The 23,325-nt window shown below is 39.4% G+C and overlaps 1 protein-coding gene across 9 annotated transcripts in view; it reads right to left on the bottom strand.

Moving 5' to 3' along the window:
- CFAP61 (cilia and flagella associated protein 61) overlaps positions 1-23,325 on the bottom strand; it is a 285,236-nt gene that overhangs the window by 158,545 nt on the left and 103,366 nt on the right. For all 9 annotated transcript variants that reach the window (XM_019826885.3, XM_019826881.3, XM_019826883.3 and 6 more), the window contains one exon: positions 3,779-3,905. In XM_019826885.3, the coding sequence (XP_019682444.3) occupies positions 3,779-3,905 (127 nt within the window). The remainder of the gene's footprint in view (positions 1-3,778; positions 3,906-23,325) is intronic.

Raw genomic sequence — 23,325 nt, 5'->3', positions numbered from 1 at the left:
GAAAACAGGGAAGTATTTAAATAATCTTTCAGATAATTATGGATATTCTTCTCTGATGCTCAACAAGTGGTACTGTTTTAAAGATCAGTTGCAGGGCGCCTGGTTAAGCTTCCGACTTTGGCTCGGGTCATGATCTCACAGTTCGTGGGTTTGAGCCCCACGTCGGGCTCTGTGCTGACAGCTCAGAGCCTGGAACCTGGTTCCAATTCTGTGACTCCCTCTCTCTGCCCCTCCCCCTCTCGTGCTCTGTCTCTCTCAAAAATAAATATTTAAAAAAATAAAAAAATAAAAGATCAATTGCATTGTGGAAGCTGAAACCATATCAGTAAACTTTGTGCTCACGTGAGTACTTTTTACCTATGTGTGATGTTGTAACATCCTGTGTTATCTACAAAATATTGGTTCACCAAGCTTACACAGATTTTCCAAATGTTGATTTATGATAAAATATCAAAGCATCAGGGGCGCTGGGTGGCTCAGTCAGTTGAGCGTCTGACTTTGGCTCAGGTCATGATCTCACAGTTCGTGAGTTTGAGCTCTGCACTGGGTTCTGTGCTGACAGCTCAGACCCTGGAGCCTGCTTCAGATTTTGTGTCTCCCTTTCTCTGCTCCTCTCCCACTCATGCTCTGTCTCTCAATAATAAATAAATGCTAAAAAAAATTAAAAGCATCACATTTGGTGACATTGCCACCAGCCTCATCAGAAAAACTTTTTAAAATTTTTGGAAGCTGTGAAGCTCATGATGAAAGATACTGATTTTCCAAAATTCTAATTTTTTTATTGAAAGCTTGGATATTATCACAGGGAAAAATGTTCCCTTGGAGTGACAGCCTTGCGTCTTTCATTTTTAAGACAATGTCTGCCAAGTATTCGAGACCGAGACCGAATAACCATATTTTGTCTGCCAGCTGTTCTTTCAAGTAAAAGTGGTGTTCCATGAGAACAGGGGCTAGTTCTGCATGAAAATCAAACAATTGCAGAAATGCTCTTTCTTGAAACAACTAACATACTTTAGTCTGCAGTAGGAGACCTTTATGTGCACCTCGCATTTTGCCACAACAGAATATTGAAAATACAGGTACTTAAGGATTGAAATTTAATTAAGTTAGTAATTTTTACCACTTCGAGTGAAACTGGCTTTTCTTTTTCTTTTTTTATTGAAAGTTATATTGAGATAGCTGTAGCCTCACAAGTAGTTGTAAGAAATGATACTGACAGGGGCGCCTGGGTGGCTCTGTCAGCTGAGCAGCCAGCTCAGGTCATGATTGCACGGTTAGTGGGTTTGAGCCCCATGTTGGGCTCTGTGCTGACAGCTCGGAGCCTAGAGCCTGCTTCAGATTCTGTATCTCCTTCTCTTTCTGCCCCTCCCCTGCTTGCACTCTGTCTCTGTCTCTCTCTCAGAAACAAATAAATGTTTTTTTTTTTCAAAAAGAAATAGAGAAATTCCTTCTACACTTTGCCCAGTATCCTGTCATAGTAAGATTCTGCAAAGCTCTAGCATAATATGACAAGCAGGGAATGCACATTGATGTGTGTGTGTGTGTGTGTGTGTGTGTGTGTGTGTGTATCAAGTTCTACACAATTTTATCCATGTGTAGGTTCATATATCCACCAGTACAGTTCCAACAAAAGATCCCTTGAATTACCTTGCTATAACCACACCCATCTACTTTCTGCCTTCCTCTGGCCCTTAACCTGTGGCAACAAATAATCTCTTCTCCATTTCTAAAACTGAGTTATTTCAAACATGTAATGTAAGTGGAATCATACAGTATGTAACCTTTAGGGCTTGGCTTCCCCCACCCCAACTCAGCATAATTTTCTGCAGATTCATCCAAGCTGATGAATAAACCTGCAGTTCATTCCTTTGTATTGTTAAGTACTATTCCATGGCATGGACACGTCACAGTTTACCCATTCACCTGTTGCAGGACATCTGGGCTGATTCTGACAGCTTATGAACATTCGCGTACAAGACTTCACTTCTCTGGGATAAATGCCCAGGAGTGCAATTACTAGGTCATATGGTTGCTGCATTTTTAGTTTTTATAGAAATAGCCAAAATGTCTCCCAGAGCATGGTAGCATTTTACATTCCCACTGGCAAGATGTGAATGATCCTGTTTCCCTGCATCCTCCCCAGCATCTAGTGGTACCACTCTTTTTGTTTTGGCCATTGTGTTGCTGTGCAACGATGCCCTCACTAGGTTTTCTTTTCCTGATGTTAACATGAGTGAATGGCAATGAAGAACTCAACGAACTCTGGTGCCGCTGCTTTGATTCACACTGAGACTCCCAAGGCTGTGCTCACCAATGCGTTTGCACCATTGGTGTGAAGATCAATACAGTGGAAAAGGAAAATACTTTCTTATTCATATTACAGAAACAATTTTTTTGTTACTTCATGGATGCCCCTGAAAATTTATGTCTCAGAGGCCTCTATGGCTCCTTAAACCACATTTCGAGAAACAGGGCACTATAACACACTGCATTAGCAGGCCAGGAGGGAAGTAGCAAAAAAAAAAAAAAAAAAAAAAAAAAGAAAAAACAAACAGATCAAGACAAACCAAAACAAAAAAACACGTTCTGGAGAGAAGTTTTCTTTCAATCTGCTACCTTATCAAATACTTGTTTGATAAATATTAAATATTTCACTGTGTTCAGGTGTTAGGTGTCTCCCTCTGGATGACTTAAAACTTAAAGTGCTTATTCAAAAGATCCAATAGCTGGAAACCTTCCCAAATGACAGTGGAAGGAAGAAATAAATTGTGGAATATTCATGCAATGAAATACTTTACACCACAATATGTGTGAGTCTCACATGTTGCTGAGCAATAAAAGCCTGATATCAGAGCACATACGGTACAATCCCTTCAAATAAAGTTCAAAAACAGGCATAACTAATTTATAATCTTAGAAGTCAAGGTGGTATTAACATGAGGGGAAAGTAACTGAATGGGAGCATGAGAGGAACTCCAGGCAGGCTGGGTTAGTCTTCAGGCAGGGGTTAGTCTGTTTCCTAAAACAGGCGCTCATTACATGGTGTATTTGAATTGTGAAATCTATCAAGCTGTTCATTGGTTATAGCTCAAGAAGACTTTTTTTTAAAAAATAAAACTTATCAAAAATGTAACAGCATTTCTCCAACTCCATGTGCTGTTCCATGTCTGGTTAAGTTAACTGTCATGGTCCTCAAGAAAGCAGTGTTAACATAAGGACTCCTAGAAAGAGAACCCAACATTTGCCATACAAGATCTTTCCTAGCTCATCCATTCCCTGAGGACATAGCCAGCTCAACAGCAACAACAACAAAAAAACCCTCTAGACAGAATCACCATCCAGTAGGGTCAAATGGAGTTCCATCAGACTGGATAGGTCTGATATCCAGTGTTGCTGGTTAAGCACCAAGCACCACAGGTTCCTGAGCTACCATTCCCTAACCTCAGTCAGATCTACCTATTCCAAGCCCTGAGATCTATCCTGTTTCAGGATACTTGTCTGGATCAAGTCCAAATTTTCTATCTCTGTGATAAAGATTTAGAATATCTGACCAGCACTCTGCCTTGGGGCCACCAGTGAGGAGAACACCCTCACTTCCTTAAACCCCAGTTTCCCAGGTTTTCTTTTCTTGCTCCCATCTTCCAACTCCACCTCTGCCTCCCCACCACACAATTCTCCAACTGAGATCCAAGGAAACCTCAAGGCTGAAACTACATGGGTCATAATGGTCCCATATCATGAGGGAAAGGAAGCCAATCGGGTCATAGTAGGTACTTACAGGGTCTCTGTGAGCCTCATTGTATTGCTTTAAATCTTCCAATATACTTTTATTCAGCATGAGAGTGCTAACAAGGTTTTCAACACCAGGAGTATCCGACAAAGAGGCTAATCTTATTTTAATAGACCTGGATGAGGAGAGATACTTTTTTTAGGTTAAGGTACTAAAATATATATCCTCCCCCTCAAAATGAACAGAATTATAATGTATCACATATACATAAAATAATATTCAGCAAAAATGTTCATGTAACATTAGCATTTGATTAATTATAAAAGTAACTCATTTCATTCTAGAAATGTATTTTCATTAACCAGAGAGAACACAAAGTTACACTCTAGATGCATTTATTTTGAAATGTTCCATCCAGTCTAAGATGGAAACATAGGAAGATCCTGAATTCATCTCCTCCACAGACACACCAAATGTACTGCTACATATGGAATAATTCCCTCTGCAAAAGACCTCAAAATTAGCTGAATGGCTCCTTCACAACAAACAATAAAGGGCCACATCAAGATGGTAGAAGAGGCAGAGATTCAATCTTGCCAAAAAACCTCACCCTAGCACAGTGACCCACGATTGGGAGAGATCTCACAAATATGGAGCTGCTATTTACCCTCTCTCTGCCTCGCTAAAACTCTGAGGGGTGCAGTCCACACAGGGGGCTCTCCTTGATCACCTGGGTCTGGGAGCCAGGGAGGCTTGTGTTCTTGGGTCCCATGGGGCTGTAACAATCACAGAGGCAGTTCTTGGCAGGCTACCACCCCTAGGGCACTGCACAGGTTGCAGACTGAAACACACCCTGGTCTTCCTATGAAAAAGGCCTACGTACTTGTCCTGGAGCTGCAGGCTGAGGGGCAGGCCTCAGGTTTGCTACACATCTAGCAGCTATGGAGTGTCCAAAGAAAGTAGGCCAGAGGGTGCCAACTTTGTGCTCTCCCTTAGCTTTGCTACAGCTTGCCAGTAACTCCCAGAAAAGAGCTTATACACTTGTCTGAAGCCCCCAAATTTTTAAATATCACCCAAGATGCAGCTCCAGGTCACCTGATCTGGAGATGAGCAGGATTTATGACTGTAGTCCCACAGAACTGTATATATTTGAATACTTTGAAAGCTGCTGCATGAAGGTCTGGCTTAGAATCAGCCTGGAAGTAGGTGCTGAATGAATGCTCTCTTTGAAACATGGACAGCCTTGGTACTCTCTCAATAAATGGGACATATCACGAATAAATCAGGCTGCTTAGACAATCACAAAGGATAGAGAAACAACCAAGAGCTAGGACAAGTTTAAACAATAGGCTCCTCCTTCCCTCCTTTAAGATTGGGAAAGGTAGCTGTTTTGCCTAACACATAGAAGCAAACACAGAGAGTCAAACGAAATGAGTAAACAGAAATATATTTCTTTTTTCTTTTTTCTTTTTTTAATATGAAATTTATTGTCAAATTGGTTTCCATACAACACCCAGTGCTCATCCCAACAGGTGCCCTCAATACCCATCACCCACCCTCCCCTAACTCCCACCCCCCATCAACCGTCAGATTGTTCTCAGTTTTTAAGAGTCTCTTATGGTTTGGCTCCCTCCCTCTCTAACTTTTTGTTTCCTTCCCCTCCCCCATGGTCTTCTGTTAAGTTTCTCAGGATCCATACAGGAGTGAAAACATATGGTATCTGTCTTTCTCTGTATGACTTATTTCACTTAGTATAACACTCTCCAGTTCCATCCATGTTGCTACAAAAGGCCATATTTCATTCTTTCTCATTGCCATGTAGTATTCCATTGTGTATATAAGAACTCACCAAACTCCCCACCCGAAAAACAAATAATCCAGTGAAAAAATGGGCAGAAAACATGAAAAGACACTTCTCTAAAGAAGACATCCAGATGGCCAACAGGCATATGAAATATGCTCAATGTCGCTCCTCATCAGGGAAATACAAATAAAAACCACACTCAGATACCACCTCACACCAGTCAGAGTGGCTAAAATGAACAAATCAGGAGACTATAAATGTTAGAGAGGATGTGGAGAAATGGGAACTCTCTTGCACTGTTGGTGGGAATGCAAACTGGTGCAGCCTCTCTGGAAAACAGTGTGGAGGTTCCTCAAAAAATTGAAAATAGATCTACCCTATGACCCAGCAATAGCACTGCTAGGAATTTACCCAAGGGATACAGGAGTGCTGATGCATAGGGGCACTTGTACCCCAATGTTTATAGCAGCACTTTCAACAATAGCCAAATTATGGAAACAGCCTAAATGTCCATCAACAGATGAATGGATAAAGAAATATGTTTCAAATGGAAGAACAAGATAAAACCTCAGAAAAAATCTTAATGAAATGAAGATAAGTAACTTACCTGATTAAGAGTTCGAAATAATGGTCATAAGGATGCTCACCAAAAATGGGAGAAATATGAATGACCACAGTGAGAACTTCCACAGAGATAGGAAATACAAGGAAGTACCAACCAGAAGTCACAGAGCTGAAGAATACATTAAATGAAAAATACACGAGAGGGGGTTACTAGCAGACTAGATGAAGCAGAAGAAAGAATCAGTGATCCAGCAGACAGGGCAGTGGAACTCATCTACACAGAGCAGGGAAGAGAAAAAGGAATGTAAAAAGTGAAGACAGCCTAAGGGTATCCATGGGACAACATCAAGCAGAAAACCATTCACACTATTGGAGTCCCAGAAGAAGAGAGAGACACAAGGGCAAAAAATGTATTTGAAGAAACCATGGCTGAGAACTTCCCTAACCTGGGGAAGAAAACAGACATCCAGATCCAGGAAGCACAGAGTGTTCCAAATAAGATGAACTCAAAAATATCCACACTAATAAATATAATTAGAATGTCAAAAGTTAAAGATAAAGAGAGAATCTTAAGAGCAGAAAGAAAACAACAACTTGTTCTGTAGAAGGGAACCACCCTAAGACTATTAGCAGAATTTTCAGCAGAGTCTTTACAGGCTGGAAGGCAGTGGCAGGATACATACAAAGTAATGAAAGGAACACACTTCCAACCAAGAAGACTCTGCCCACCAACGCTGTTACTCAGAATTAAGAGATGAAGAGTTTCCCAGACAAGTAAAAACTAAAGGAGTTCATCACCACTAAACTGGCCTTACAAGAAATGTCAGAAAGGGCACTAATTAGAAACTAGAAAACATATGAAAGTATAAATCTCACTGTTAAAAGTAAATATATAGTAAAGGTAGTGAATTAATCACTTGCAAAGCTAGTATGAAAGTTTAAAAAAAAGTAGCAAAAATAACTATAGCTTCAATTATTAGTTAAGGGATACACAAAGTAAGATGTAAAATGTGACCTCAAAAACACAAAACATGGGGGTGGAGTGAGTAAAAATGTAGTCCTTTAAATGTGTTCAAACTTAAATTGCTATCAACTTAAAATAGACTATTTTATATTATATATATGCATATATATAAATAGTGCCCCTTCTTTTCAGCTTAAAGGAATCTGTTTACATCTTGTCTATAAGAGACTCACTTCAGACATAAAGACATACAGACTGAAAGTGAAGGGATAGAAAAAGATATTCCATGCAAATAGAAGCTAAAAGCAAGCTAGGGTTATATCAGACAAGGCTATAGCTATATCACACAAAACAGGCTTTAAAACAAAGACTAAACTAAAAGACAAAGACATGGGGGTGCCTGGGTGGCTCAGTCAGTTAAGCGTCAGACTACAGCTCAGGTCATGATCTCATGGTTTGTGGGTCTGAGTCTCACATTGGGCTCTGTGCTGACAGCTCAGAGCCTGCAGCCTGCTAAGAATTTCTGTGCCTCCCTCCCTCTCTGACCCTCCCTGCTCATGCTCTGCATCTCTCTGTCTCAAAAATAAATAAACATTAAAAAATTTAATAAAAAAGATAAAGACGGGCATTAAATAATGATAAAGAGGTAAATATTTATGTGTATAGTATAGGAGCACCTAAATGGGAGAGATTTATAGCAGTACAATAGCAGGGGACTTTAATATCCTACTACATCACTGGATAGATCATCCAGACAGAAAATAAAAAAGGAAACAGCAGCCTTAAGTGACTTATTAGACCATGTGGACTTAACATACAGATATACAAAACATTTCATCGAAAAGCAGCAGAATATCCATTCTTCTCAAGTGCATCTGGAACACTCTCCAGAATGGATCATATGTTAGGCTACAAAACAAATTTAAATAAATGTAAGAAGACTGAAATCATATCAAGCATCTTTCCAACCACACTGGTATGAAACAACAAAGCTATTACAAGAAAAAAACTGGAAAAATCACTAATATGTGGAGATTAAACAACATGCTGCTGGACAACAAATGAGTCAACAAACAGATCAAAAGGCAAGTTTAAAAATACCTTGAGAGAAATGAAAATTAAAATACATCATACCAAAATCTACTGAATGCAGCAGAAATAGTTCTTAGAGGAAGTTCATGGTGATATAGGCCTACCTCAAAAAACAAGAAAAATCTCAAATAAACAATCTATCTAACTTACACCTAAAGGAACTAGAAGAAGAACATATGAAGCCCGAAGTTAATAGAAGAAAGGAAGTCACAAAGATCAGAGCAGAAATAAATGAAATGGAGACTAAAAAGACAATAGAAAACATCAATGAAATGAGGAGCTGATTCTTTAAAAAGATAAACCTTTAGCTTGGCCTACCAAGAAAAAAAGAGAGGGCTCAAGTAAATAAAATCAGAAATGAAACAATATGAATAATTACATGCCAACAAATTGGACAACCTAGAAGAAATGGATAAATTATGGGAAACATATACTCTTCCAAGACTGGATCATGAAGAAATAGAAAATCTTAATAGATCAGTAGTGAGGAAATTGAATTAGTAATAAAAAACTTCCCAACAAACAAAAAGTCAAGGGCCAGACAGTTTCACTGTGAATTCTACCAAACATGCAAAGAAGATTTAATACCAATCCTCAAACTCTTCCAAAAAATTGAAGAGAAGGGGATATTTCCAAACTCATTTTAGGAGGCAAGCATTACCTGGTACCAAAACTAGACAAAGACACCACAAAAAGAGAAAATTAAGAGCCAATATCCTTGATAAACATAGATGAAAAAATCCTCAACAAACTATTAGCAAGCTGAATTCAACAATACATTAAGAAGACCACACACCATGATCAAGGGGGACTTACTCCAGGGAGGCAAGAATAGTTCAATGTCCACAAATCAAATCAATCAATGTGATACACCACATTAACAAAATGAAAGACAAAAATCATACAATCATTTCAATAGATGCAGAAAAGCGTATAACAAAATTCAATATCCATTCACGATAAACTCTCAACAAAGTAGGCATAGAGGGAGCATACCTCAACATAATAAAGGCCACAAATGACAAACCCACAGCTAAGATCATACTCAGTGACGTAAAACTGTCCTCTAAGATCAGGAACAAGACAAGAATGCTTACACTCACCATTTTTATTAAATACAGTGCTATAAGTCCTAGGCAGAGCAATTAGGCAAGAAGAAGAAATAAAAGACATCCAAATTGGAAAGGAAGAAGTGAAACTCACTATTTGCAGATGACATTATTTTACATATGGAAAATCCTAAAGACTTCCCCCCAAAACTGCTAGAACTAATAAACAAATTCAGTAAAGTTACAGGATACAAATTCGCTACACAAAAAACTATTGCATTTCTATTCACTAACAATGAACTATCAGAAAAATTAAGAAAACTACCCAATTTACAATTGCATCAAAAGAATAAAATACCTAAGAATAAATTTAACCAAGGAAGTGAAAGACCAGCACACTGAGAATTATAATACACAGATGAAAGAAATTGAAGTCACAAATAAATGGGAAGTATTCCCATGCTCATGAATTGGAAGAATCAATATTGTTAAAATATCTTTATTACCCAGAGAAATATACGGATTCAGTGCAATCCCTAAGAAAATTACAATGGCATTTTTCATAGAAATAGGACAAATATTCCTAAAATTTATATGGAATCACAAAAGGCCCTAAATAGCCAAAGCAACCTTGAGAAAGAACAAAGCCAGAAGCATCATGCTCCCTGATTTCAAACTGTATTAAAAAGTAACAGTAATCACAAAAGTATAGTATTGGCATAAAACAGACACATAGATTAATGGAACAGAATTGATTTCCCAGAAATAAACACATGCTTACATGATCAATTAATATGTGACAAAGGAGGCAAGAACACACAAAAATCAACACAAAACGCATTAAAGACTTTAATGTAAGACGAAACCATAAAACTCCTAGAAGAGAACATACATGGTAAGCTCCTTGACACTGGACTTGGCAATGATATATTGGAACTGAATACCAAAGGAAAGGCAACAAAGTCAAAGAATAAACAAGTGGGAATACGTGAAATTAAAAATCTTCTGCAGAGCAAAGGAAATCACCAACAAAATGACAGGCAATCTACTGAAGGGAGAAAATATATATCTGATAGGAAATTATATATCTGATGAGGGGTGAATATTCAAAATATATAAAGAATTCATGCAACTCAATAGCAAAAAAATAATAATCATCTGATTTTAAAATGGGCAGATGATCTGAACATACATTTTTCCAAAGAAGACAGATGATCAACAGATACATGCAAATCAAAACCACAGTAAGATATCACCTCACACCTATTAGGAGGCCTATAAGAAAAGAAAAGAAAAGAAAAGAAAAGAAAAGAAAAGAAAAGAAAAGAAAAGAAAAGAAAAGAAAAGAAAAGAAAAGAAAAGAAAAGGAAAGGAAAGGAAAGGAAAGGAAAGGAAAGGAAAGAAAAGGAAAGAAAAGAAAGAAGAAGAAAAGAAAAAAGAAAAGAAAAAAAAAGAAAAGAAAGGAGAAAAGAAAAATAAATAACAAGTGTTGGTGAGGTTGCAGAGAAAAGGGATCACTCATGCACTATTGATGGGGATGTTAATTGATGCAGCTGCTATGGAAAACATTGTAGAGGTTCCTCAAAAAATTACAAATAAAACTACAGATAATCCAGCAATTCTACCTCTGGGTGCTTATTCAAAGAAAATGGGGACACTAACTCAAAGGGATATATGCACCCTATGTTCACTGCAGCATTATTTATAATGGTCAGGATATGGAAACAAGTATCTATTGATGGATGGATGAATAAAGAGGATGTGGTGTGTATATACAATGGAATACTACTTAGCCATAAAGAATAATGTAATCTGGCCACTTGCAACAGCATGGATGGATCTTGAGGGTGTTATGTTAAGTGCAATAAGTCAGAGAAAGACAAATATTGTATGCTTTAACTTATTTGTGGAATCTAAAAACCAAAACAAAGAAACAAAACTCAAAGATACAGAGAACTGAAAAGTGGTTGCCGGAGGGGAAGGGGTTGGGAATTGGTAAAATGGGTGAAGGGTGTCAAAAGGCACAAACTTCCAGTTACAAAATAAAAGTCATGGGCATGTAATGAACAGCACTGTGACCATACTCAACAAGACTGCAGTGCATATTTAAAAGCTGCCAGAGGGTAAATCTTAAAAGTTCTCATCACAAGAAAACAAAAAGTATAATTCTGCATGCTGATGGATGGGAATTGGACTTACTGTGGTGATCATTTCACAGTGCATACAAATACCAAATCATTATGTTGTACACTTGAAACTAATATAATGTTGCATCAACTATATCTCAAAAAAAAAGATGACAGACATAAAAATAATAATAGTTGAGATCATGCTTTATTTCATATTTACTTCATGTGTAAAGTCAAATTCTTCCCCAAATGTTGAAAGTATGTTAAGAAGTGGGGTTCCTGGGTGGCTCATTCAGTTAAGCACCTGACTCTTGGTTTCGGCTCAGGTCATGATCTCACAGCTTCATGGGTTCAAGACCCACATTGGGCTCTGCGTTGGTGGTGCGGAGCCTGCTTGGGATTCTCTCTCTCTCTGCCCCTCCCCCACTTGTGCTGACTCTCTCTCAAAATAAATATATAAATTAAAAAAAATTAAAACAAAATAAAGTGTGTTAAAAACTTAAGAGATGACATTGAACCTGGGCTGGCTTCATGAGTCTTTAAATTCCTAATGATTTAATCTTTGATTTTGTGTTTTTACATGAAGTCAAGAAGACAATGGAGCGTGTCCAGGGGTTTGATGCCACAGCTCATGCATGGTACCTACCTCCCACCATCGCGCCATGGCTTCTCTCCCACTTGTTTCCTGACTCCAGAACCTTGGGCCCCGCAGGGCCTCCCCATCCCTGCCCCGTGACTACTGTGGCCCTCTGACAGAAGTGACAACTGGATTGCATTGGTGGGGGAGGCCCACATGCAGCCATTATGCTCTACCTTCATGGGGTCCTGGACACAGGCATGGGGAGGGTGGAGTATCAGGTACAAACCCCATTGAGTCTCTAGTTAGAGCAAGCTAGTGGCCATGATCACCAGGGCAGGCAGTGCCATGGGTGCTCAGCTGGCAACTCAGTGTGGATCTTGCCTGCCCCTGACCCAAGTACTTTGTGCAGCCAAGTGCAGAGGTTGCAGGCCACTGGAGAATGCCTACTTGCCTCAGGTTGGAGTGGCGAGCCCATGGGAAGATGACTTCTCCATCTAAAGATGCGCTGCATATTATATAGCTGGCCTGGCACTGAATGCTCTCCAGTCACTAGGGTGTTATTACTAAATAAAGGAGTGCTGTTCCTCCTCCCATTAATAAAGTGACATATTCTAACCCACTTAGTTGTCAATTACAGTGAATATTTTGTGCTTAAATTTTAATGCATGCTTCCATATAGCATGACAGGTAGCATATTTACAAAGAACAATCTACATCTATAATTAACTGATATAAAGATGATCAATTAATATAACCTTAATAATATAAATATTTTGAGCAATTTTTAAGTGAAGGATAAGAACTTTGTTCTGATATGGCCACCTTATGCCAAGATCTAATTCAGAAGGATTATGTAAAAAACAACACCACAAAAATACAGGAAAATACTCAAGGAAATGAAGACCATATGGCCACACAAAACCTTGTACTTGAATTTTTATGGCAGCATTATTCACAATAGCCCCAAAGATGGAAAGAGCCCAAATCTCTATCCACTTCTGAAGGGATAAACAAAATGTGATCTATCTATAATGGAATCTATAATTCAGCCACAGAAAGAAATGAAGTACTGACACATGCCACAACATGGATGAACTAGAAAACATTATGCTAAGTGAAAGAAGCCACATAGAAAAGGCCATATATTGTAAAATTCCATTTATATGAAATGTTCAGAACAGGCAAATTTATAGAGACAGAAAGTAGACTTGCTTCCACCAGAGGCTGGGGTGGCAGGAGAGAATAGAAGTGACTGCTAATTTGGGTGATGAAAATATTTTGGAACCAGAGAGGAGCTCAATAAACATCCACTAAAGGAATGAACGATGAAGCTTTCATGCAGATGACCAGAGAGTTTCCCCCATGCTTCTGTATATGGTCAGTGCTACAGTAGCATTGCTGGGTGTTGTGGAGGGGCGCCTGGGTGGCTCAGTAGGTTAAGCATCTGACTCTTGATTTGGACTCAGGTCATGATCTTGCGGTTTTGTGAGTTCAAGCCCCACGTCAGGCTCTGTGCTGACTGCGCAAAGCCTGCTTAGAATTCTCCCTCTCTCTCTGCCCCTACCCTGCTCGTGCTCTCTCTCTCAAAACAAACAAACAAACAAACAAACAACAAACAAACAAAGAGTATTGTGGAACCAGGAGATGAATGAGCATGTGACATTTTTTTTTCACGTCTCTATTGGTGGTCCACTCTGAAAGGCCAGGGTTTTTCCTAGCCCACAGCATTTCTCAATAATGTTTAATGGAATATGAGGCTGTTTTACTGCCAAGTATCACAAAAACACGAACATAATTTCACCAGTTTGTCCATGAAAATGTATTGTTGATTAGAGGACACAACCATTTTGTTGCATTGTGAAGCTCTCATCTCTGCTATTTAAGTTTGCCAAAGAGGAACACTTCACAACCTTCATGTGTTCCCAGACTTCCATGGGGAGGAATGGGCAATAGCAGTATGTTTGTGCACTACTCTAATCTAATGGTACACTGTCCAATATGGCAGCAGTAAGCCACACATGGCTACTGAGCAATTGAAAGGTAGCATCTCTGGGGCGCCTGGGTGGCTCAGTTGGTTAGGCATCCAACTTTGGCTCAGGTCATGATCTTACAGTTCATGAGTTCAAGCCCAGCATTGGGCTCTGTGCTGACAGCTCAGAGCCTAGGGCCTATTTCGGATTTTGTGTCTTCCTCTCTGCCCCTCCCCCACTGCACTCTGTTTCTCTCTCTTTCAAAAATAAACAAACATTTAAAAAATTAAAAAAATAAAAAAGAAAGGGTGCATCTCCAAATTGAGATGTGCTATATGCGTAAAATATCCACTGAATTCTGAAGACTTGGTACAAAAAAAAGAATGTAAATAAAGTATCTCACTGATACTTCTTTTATAGTGATGATATGTTGAAACAATAATATTTGGATATAAGGGGTTAAATGATAAATATTACCATTAACTTCACTCAATTTTTAAGCTTTTTAATTAATAGGGCTATCAGAACATTTAAAATTACCCCTGTGGCTCACCCTGTATTTTTATTGGGCAAGGCTACTCTCTGTTGCCTAGTGTTTGACTCTGAGAGCAATTTTTCCATTGTTTTTTTGCTCAGCTCAAAAAGCCAATGTAGGTTCCTCCACAGGTGACCTTTACAGCAGGGGTTTTGAGGCAAGTGGCCAGTGTGCATATGACTGCTTACAGATTGGAATGGCTGCTTGTTCGTTTTGCCTTTAATGGTATAAGGGGACAGGGACCTATGGCCACCTGATAGGAAATACAAATGGGGCAATAATCACATGGCCTAAATGCTTTTATACAGCAACTGACAGGAACTCCAGAAAAAGTAAAAAATGAATATACATAAGAGGCAGATTCTCACTTAAAATGTATTCCTTAAAAAATCAATTATTAAAGTGGCTTTATTGAGAATGGTGCATTCAGTCAGTAACAAATACTGATTAAACACCTACTGAATGCCCGGTGTGTGTTCTGGGTATTGGGGATCCTTCAGAGAACAAGACAGTCCATACCTCCTGCTCTTATGGAGCTGATCTATTGATTCCAGAACCATCTTCTGAGAAATAATTGTGAAATTCCTTAAGGTTTTAGATAATGTATATGAGGTTAGAGATGGACCAGGAGTTATGGAGAACTTGGCCTGTGTTTCAGTAGAAAGCCCTTGAAAAATAAAACCAGCTTCAAAACAAAGTTGTAAGGATGCTTAGTGTTTTATTCCCAACATGTGTGATCCTTAATTAAATGAAATTATCTAAAAATATATATGGGTGTCATATACACATGCACACACCAAAGGGAGATTGTATTTACTGTTGAATTAGCAAGAAGCCATCTTTATTCCTTGCCATATTTTCAGATAAATCTAAAGATTAAGAAAATTAATTGAGGGTTTACAAAATGATGCTAAGACCTTCTGTGGAATGAACTTTTAACAGGCTAAATCAACATCCAAAAATACAAAGTCTATGTTGATGTTTACATGTCAGAATTGGGCCTGGAAGGATTGCAAAAGATGATGAGTTCACTGGAGGTATCTAAATGTGGGCCCACTTCTTAAACTCCTCGTAAGTCTCAAACAAAGAGTTTCTGATCTTCATTTTTTCATTGTCATCTCTAGGCTAGGCCTTTCCTGCTGTCATATGGTGTCTAACCAGAAAGGGAACTCCCACCTCCCTCTACCTGTTCTGTCATCTTGCCCAACCTTCCCAGAAGTTATACTCAGTAACTGGGATAGTTTAACCATTCTTTTCCCAAGGGTTCACCATGGTTCTAAAGTCACCTTGAATCAGAGAGATCAGCTGTGGTTCTCCTTACCTATCCTCATGGCTTCCTCCATCCCATAGCTAAGGGGGTCCTACATGGGTCTATCTTGTTTCTTAACCCTTCTCCATAGGCCTTCAAGCTCCCAGGTCACCTCTCTCTTATACTTTCTCTCTCTGATTTACTTGAATGACCAGGCCCATGATTCCCTAAGAAATGTCACCTCTCCATGAAGAAATGATGAAGTCCCTGCTCATTGGTTCCTTCTTGGGTCTTGAAAGTTTGGCAGCCATGGCCACCTGCTTCCCAGTGAGTTTTTATTCTTGCCCCATTTTTGGCAGACTCTGACCTCAAAGGTCGGAATTGATAGGACTTAATCAGACTGTACACATAACAAAATAGAAAATCATATATAAAATTAGAAGGAAAAAGATTTAATAGTTAATTTTTCAATCCCAAATTGAATGAATGTTTTAGACACCTGCAAGAGTATGTGCCTTGCAGAATACAGAGCAACTTTTTGATGCCAGTAAATTAAAACAAAATGACAGAAAGAAGAAAAAGTAAGTTAAGTCTTTCTGAATTCCAAAGGAGTGATCTATGTAGTAGAAACCTAAAACAACTTGACAGTCATCAATATTTCAGCTTAAACCAAAAACAAACAAAATAAAACAATAACCACAAAATCAAGTTTTCTATTAGGTTCTATTCAAGGAGGCTGATTAAGAGCACCAGGACTGATATCACTACAACACTCTTGATGATATACGGGCCAGAAATAGGTATAAGTGACATGCTAGAAAAAATGACGACCAGGCATGCATGAATCACCCACAGAGAAGCAAATAAAAGAAAAATGTCAAGGGGATGAAATATTTAAAAGACAACTACCCAGAGGCATTTTCACTTATTGAGCAAAGTTGACAATTGGTGGTATGATTTAATTTAGTAGTAAATATTTGTGTGTAGAAAATAATTTCTAGCACAATAAATAAGTTTGAAACATATTTCCCCAAATTAAAAATGGCAAATTTCAGAAAAACGTGGTTTGGAAGAGAAGGAAGATGGAATGAGTGGCAAGTTCAGCCAAATGTGGTCTCCACTCATGAATAAACAAGAGGAAGGAAAGCCAGTGTGAAGGTAAAGAATGGGCGAGCAGGAACGAAAGGAAAAAGAATCATTTATACCACATTCTAACCCCATATTAAGTTTGGAAACATCCTAGAGAACACTGTATAAAGTAACAAGTGTTAAAAAGCATTTAGTTTATATACATTTACACTGGAAGTTAACATAAATATTATGTTCTTTTCAAAGACCAGCAGTCATAAGTCAAATGAGAGGGAACCTTGGCATGGAATCTGTTGACAGAAGAGGTAGACATCGCTAACAATTGAATGAATGACTTGTTCCAGGGCTCACAAGCATGGCCGGAGGGCAGATGACAGACACAAATATAATTTCCCAAGGGAAGAAGAACGAGATTGGGTGGGAGACCAGAACATGAGGTCATGAAATTTAAAGTAACCAAACTTAAGAGCAAGAATGATCCATCCCAAATGTCAAGAGAAGTGAAGCAAAAAATGGAAGAATACGATAAATTGTAAGACCATGGTATAAAAAAGAGTAGATGTCATGGACCTGTGCCCACGTGGCTCCCCCATCACCTCCTTCCCTAAGAGGGCTCCCTCCACACCCCAAAGCTCAGCACGTCTTCATCCCCTTGTCTGCTTTATTCTTCACATTCACCCTCATCACTTACACACTTATTTTTATCTCTTCCCTTTGTGTCTTTCTCCTCTAACTAGAATGCAGGCCCCATGAGGGCGAGGATTTTTGTCTGTTTGAGTCACTTCTGCTTGTCCAGTACCTGGAATGGGGGCTGAGCATACTACACAGTCAACATGATGTATTGGATGAATAGGGCAGGCCTGCTGGGGCATCTGGGAAAGAAAACACGCGCCTGCAGCCAGCTCCCCCTTCTCCGCAGTGGTGCACGGATGTCAGACCAGAACAGCAGCAGCCATTCTGCCAATGGGATATAAGCCAGCTTCAGGCTGGAGCTGACACCAGGAAAAACAGAGTGGAAAAGGGAAAGAAACCAAAACCCCAAAGATTCAAACCCTAGAGCCCGGCCTGTCTCCAGACCTCCCAGTTCTATGAGCCAATAAATGCCCTATGGTTGAAGCCATTTTGAGTTGTGTTTTCTTTAATTTCTAACAGAAAGCATTCCCACTGATAATCTATGTTTTGAAATTTGAGAAGATAGCTTTAGGGAAACACAGGTTAAGGGGGAGGGTGTGTTATGAAAAGACAAGAATTGGAGATAAGAGAAATGAACATTACTTGGTATAAGTGGACAAAAATCCCTAAGACTGTCATAGTTCACGTATTCTTGTAAGATCTAGCCCAAAGGTCTATTTACATGATACAAAGAAGTCTTCACACCTCAACAGAACCAGAAATTACCAGATAACAAAAGGTTTAAAGTAGATGTGGCTTACATGGTTCTAGAAAATCTGTATTTGGAGAGGAGACAGAATCATTATCATTTCATACCAAGAGACATACAGGGACCCCCCACTTTCTGAAAGTTTGCATTATACCACTTCATGTTTTGCTAACAGAAAGAAATCTGAAGATGTTTACTTTTACAAAGAAAGTCATTATCACACTAATGTAGGTCTTTCAGGGAAGGGAAGTGGCCCTAATATGAACTTCCAGAAAGTGTGGGGATACTCTTGGCTTTAACTGTATGAGATGTTTCATAACAACAATTTACTTTTGGATAAGGGGGGAAAGCTGTATTAAAAAACAAGCACCTCCAGCACTCCTCAAACTTCAACGTGCATAAAATCAACTTTATGCACACTTATGGCACACTTGTGAACAACACAGATTGTTCTGTGAACAACACAATCCAAAGGCCTGGGGCAGGACCCGAGATTCTGCATTTCAGCAAATTCTCATGGATGCTGATGCTGCTGATCTAGGGGCCATGCTTGGAGTCAAACCGAACAGTGTAGGAAAAACAGAGTTCCCCTTGAGTAAACAGAGATGAACTTGAGAGGGGAAGCCAGGTGCTCTGGGGCAGGAAGGTACAAGATGTTGCATCCGCGATGGCCTTGGAGAGCTGCCAGGCACCCCTGGATGGTCTTCCTTGACAACAGGGACAAACAAACCCTTATAAACCCTTACTCGCTAAAAGCTGAGTGTCCCTGTCACAGCTACGAGGGGTTTGTGTCCCAGAGCTTCAGTGCACAGACCCAGGCTTACAGAGGACACCAGTGCTGCACCTGGACCCCTCCTGCACTCTTGGCTAAGATGCAGGTGTCAGCGCACAGGAGCAGAGGAGTGACTATGAAATCATCCCAGAACTTTTAGAGAATGCTGTGGGGAGACAGGGGCCCTGTAAAGGCAGTGTTACTACAGGAAAATCAAAGCCAGAGATCGATTTATTTTTATTATTTTATTTATTCTCAAAGTGGCTAACATACAGTGTAGTCTTGGCTTCAGGAGTAGATTCCAGTAATTCATCACTTACAATCACAGTGCTCATCCCACCAAGTGCCCTCCTTAATGCCCATCACCCATTTAGCCAATCCCCCACCCCCATCAACCCTCAGTTTGTTCTCTGTATTTAAGAGTCTCTTCAAGGAAGCCTGGGTGGCTCAATCAGTTAAGCATACGACTTTGGCTCAGGTCATGATCTCACTGTTCCTGAATTTGAGCCCTGTGTTGGGCTCTGTGCTGATAGCTCAGAGCCTGGAGTCTGTTTTGGATTCTGTGTCTCCCTCTTTCTCTCTGCCCCTCCTGTGCTCGTGCTATGTCTCTCTCTCTCACTCAAAAATAAACATTAAAAAAAAGTTTAAAAAAAAAGTCTCTTCTGGTTTGCTTCCCTCTCTGTTTTTATCTTATTTTTCCTTCCTGCGCCCCATGTTCATCAGTTGTGTTTGTTAAATCCCACATACAAGTGAAATCATATGATATCTGTCTTTCTCTGACTGCCTTATTTCTCTTAGCATAATACCCTCCAGTTCCATCCACGTTGTTGCAAAGGGCAAGATTTCAGTCAGAGGTCAATGTGAGGTGACAGTTGGACTTCTTGGAGGTCACTGCTATACTCACATTTCTGAACTTCATTTTATAAAATATGAAATTCCTCCAAAGTTAGTCTTTAACACCAATCATATTTCAAAAATACAAATATCTCTGGAAGGTAAGAGTGTGAGTTTGTCTTTCTTTCACATTTTTGGAGAAATAACTTCAAGCCAGCTGGCCTCTTCCTTTTCATCCAGCCAAGCTCAGCTGCCTGAAGTACAGGGCTTTTTTTAAAAGAGCAGAGGGAAGAAGGTAGTTCTCGAGATCATATTCCCTGTAGGAGCTGGGCAATCCTGACAGGGCAAACTACCACCTCTAACATTAAATGTGTAGTTTCTCTAAAAAGCTCTTTGTGTTTATAATTTAGTTAAAGAATTAAAGAAAAGATCTAAATACCTAAAGTCAACAATACAAGAAATAACACATGTTGGCAAGGATGTGGAGAAAAAAGGAACACTCGTGCACTGTTGGCGGGAATGCAAACTGGTGCAGCCACAATGGAAAACAGTGTGGAGGCTTCTCCAAAATTTTAAAATAGCACTACTCTATGATCCAGTAATTGCATCATCATCTTTGTCCAGAGAACACAAAAACACTAATTTGAAAGGATAGGTGCACCCCTGTATTTATTGCAACATTACTTACAATAGCCAAACTATGGAAGCACCCCAAGTGTCCACCGATTGATGAATGGACAAGGAATATGCAATGGAATATTATTCAGTCATAAAAAAGAATGAAATCTTGCCATTTGCAATGATATGGACAGAACTAGTGAGTATTATGCTAACTGAAATAAGTCAGCCAGAGAAAGACAAATACCATATAATTTCACTCATGTGGAATTTAAGAAACAAAATGAACATGCAAAGGGAAAAGAGAGAGAGAGAAACCAAGAAACAGATTCTTAACTACAGAGAACAAACTGATGGCTACCAGAGAGGAAGTGGATGGGGGGATGGGTTAAGTAGGTGATGGGGATGAAGGAGTGCACCTGTCGTGATGAGCACTGGGTGATGTATGGAAGTGTTGAATCACTATATTGTATACCTGAAAATAACATGACACCGTATGTTAACTAACTGGAATTAAAGTTAAAATTAAATAAGTAACTAATCTGAGTTTTTTCTAGAAAACATTGGCTTGCTGCCATGTTCGCAAAAGGGACATCCCCTGGTGGTAACAAACGTGTGGGTTTTGAGGGGTGTCTTCCCCTGCACAAGCAGGAACAGGTTCTTCATGGAAGGGGGTATGGGAACAAGAGGAACAGCAAAAAGGGGCTACACGTGCAGACAAGCTGAGAAGCAGTGCAGAGTGGTTGTTCTTCACAGAAGAACAGAGGAAGGTTCCTGATGAGGGCTGAGATGGGAACAGTGGCAGAAGATGATTTTCTAGGGCAGCAAATACTACTTGGCATGCAAGCCTTTAATTTTTCAGAGAGGAACCCAGATGTACGTGATTTGCCCCAACATCATACGTGGGTGATAAAAAAAAGAATGAAGCTGACACTGCAAATGAGTAGAGTGTACGAGGGGAAACGAGGGCCCTGCTACAAACCATGACTAATTTCCAGACAGGCGTTGAAAGTCTCATTATTTAAAACAATGAGATTTAACTTTTAATAAAAGCAAAATATGTTCATAGTAAAAAGAGAGAGTGTGACAGAAAAAGAATATGAAGCCACTGAGAATGAGGCCACTACTCCAGCCAGACCCATGACCCATTCCTGATCCCATGTCATCTGGTTGCTCTCCATCTCCAGTATATATTTATTTATAAAGAGAATCCCAAGTCATAAGAAAATGCAACCAACACACTCTACTTAAGAATGCAATAAGTGTATGGGGCGCCTGGGTGGCGCAGTCGGTTGAGCGTCCGACTTCAGCCAGGTCACGATCTCGTGGTCCGGGAGTTCGAGCCCCGCGTCGGGCTCTGAGCTGATGGCTCAGAGCCTGGAGCCTGTTTCCGATTCTGTGTCTCCCTCTCTCTCTGCCCCTCCCCCGTTCATGCTCTGTCTCTCTCTGTCCCAAAAATAAATAAACGTTGAAAAAAAAATTAAAAAAAAAAGAATGCAATAAGTGTAAAGTATATTTTAATAAAAATTCCATTTGAATCATAATAAAAATCTTAAATCTCAGTATATGCAAAAATAACTAGCTTTTATATTATAGAAGTAATGCGTGCCCATGATTTTCAAAAAAATTGAACAAGGCAATTAAAAATGGGCAAAAGATCTGAACAGAAAGGTCACCAAAGTAGATATACAGATGGCAAATAGCATATGAAAAGGTGCTCCACACCATCCACCATTAGGGAATTACAAATCAGAACAAGGTACCACTGCACACCAGTTCGAATGGTGAAAATTCAAAACACTGACAACACCAAATGCTGGCGAGGATGTGGAGCAGCAGGAACTCTCATTCATTGCTGGTGGGAATGTGGAATGGTATAGCCACTTTGGAAGACAGTTTGGTAGTTTCTTACAAAACTAAACACTCTTACCATACAACCCAAACTTGTGCTCCTTGGCATTTACTCGGATGAGCTGAAAACGTACATCCACACAAAAACCTGCACATGAATATTTATAGCAGCTTTATTCATAACTTCACAAACTTAAAAGTAATCAAGATGTACTTCAGTAAGTACATGGATAAACTATGGTACACCCAGACAATGGAATATTATTCAGCACTAAAAAGAAATGAACTATCAAGCCATGGAGGAACTTTAAAATGTGTATCACTAGTGAAAAAGGCCAATCTGCAAAGGCTGCATACTGTGTGATCCCAACTATACAACATTTTATTACTACTACTATTACTGTTTGGCTGCACACTTTTCTCACCATCCCAGACATCATTCCATATAGGATATAAAAATCTGTTTCTATATCCTCAAAATCTGCCTAGTAATGTGCTGAATGAATATGCCAAAATTCATTTAGCCAGCCCCCAAATACAGTGATCATTTAGGATGTTTCTCAAAGTTTCACTTAAAAGGTTAATATATCAATTACAGAGAAAGCTCTCTGAAACTACTCCACCATGCCCTTTATCACAGATTTTGCAGCAACTTTACTGAGGTCTCACTTACATTCTGTAAAATGCACCCATTTTAAATGCACAGTTTGATGAACTCTGTAATATCTTGTAAGAATAAGACTACATGTATAAGACAGCCTGAGAAAGGTAAATTATAGAAAATGCAAGGTATTGATATTATTCCTATCACACATATATCATTTACTTTCTATTGATTGAGATGGTCCTGTCCTGAAACACAGCTGTGGGGAACAGCTCAACTGCCCATTTCTTCAGTGATGCCCCCAGATGGCCAGATCTGACAATGCACCCCTCCAACCCTTGAGCTTCCAGAACATCCCTAAGTAATGCCAACTAGCAGCCTCTGGCCCAGTGATGGGTCTGCACAGGACACAATCTGAGCCAATGAGATGCAAATAGATTTCTGTGATAGGGCTTTCGAAAAGAAGCATAACTACCACTCTTCCCATTGGACTTAAAGTGATATAAGGTC

This window comes from Felis catus, chromosome A3 (genome assembly GCF_018350175.1).
Source record: "Felis catus isolate Fca126 chromosome A3, F.catus_Fca126_mat1.0, whole genome shotgun sequence".
Taxonomy (NCBI): domain Eukaryota; kingdom Metazoa; phylum Chordata; class Mammalia; order Carnivora; family Felidae; genus Felis; species Felis catus.
This window is presented reverse-complemented; position numbering and strand designations above follow the sequence as displayed.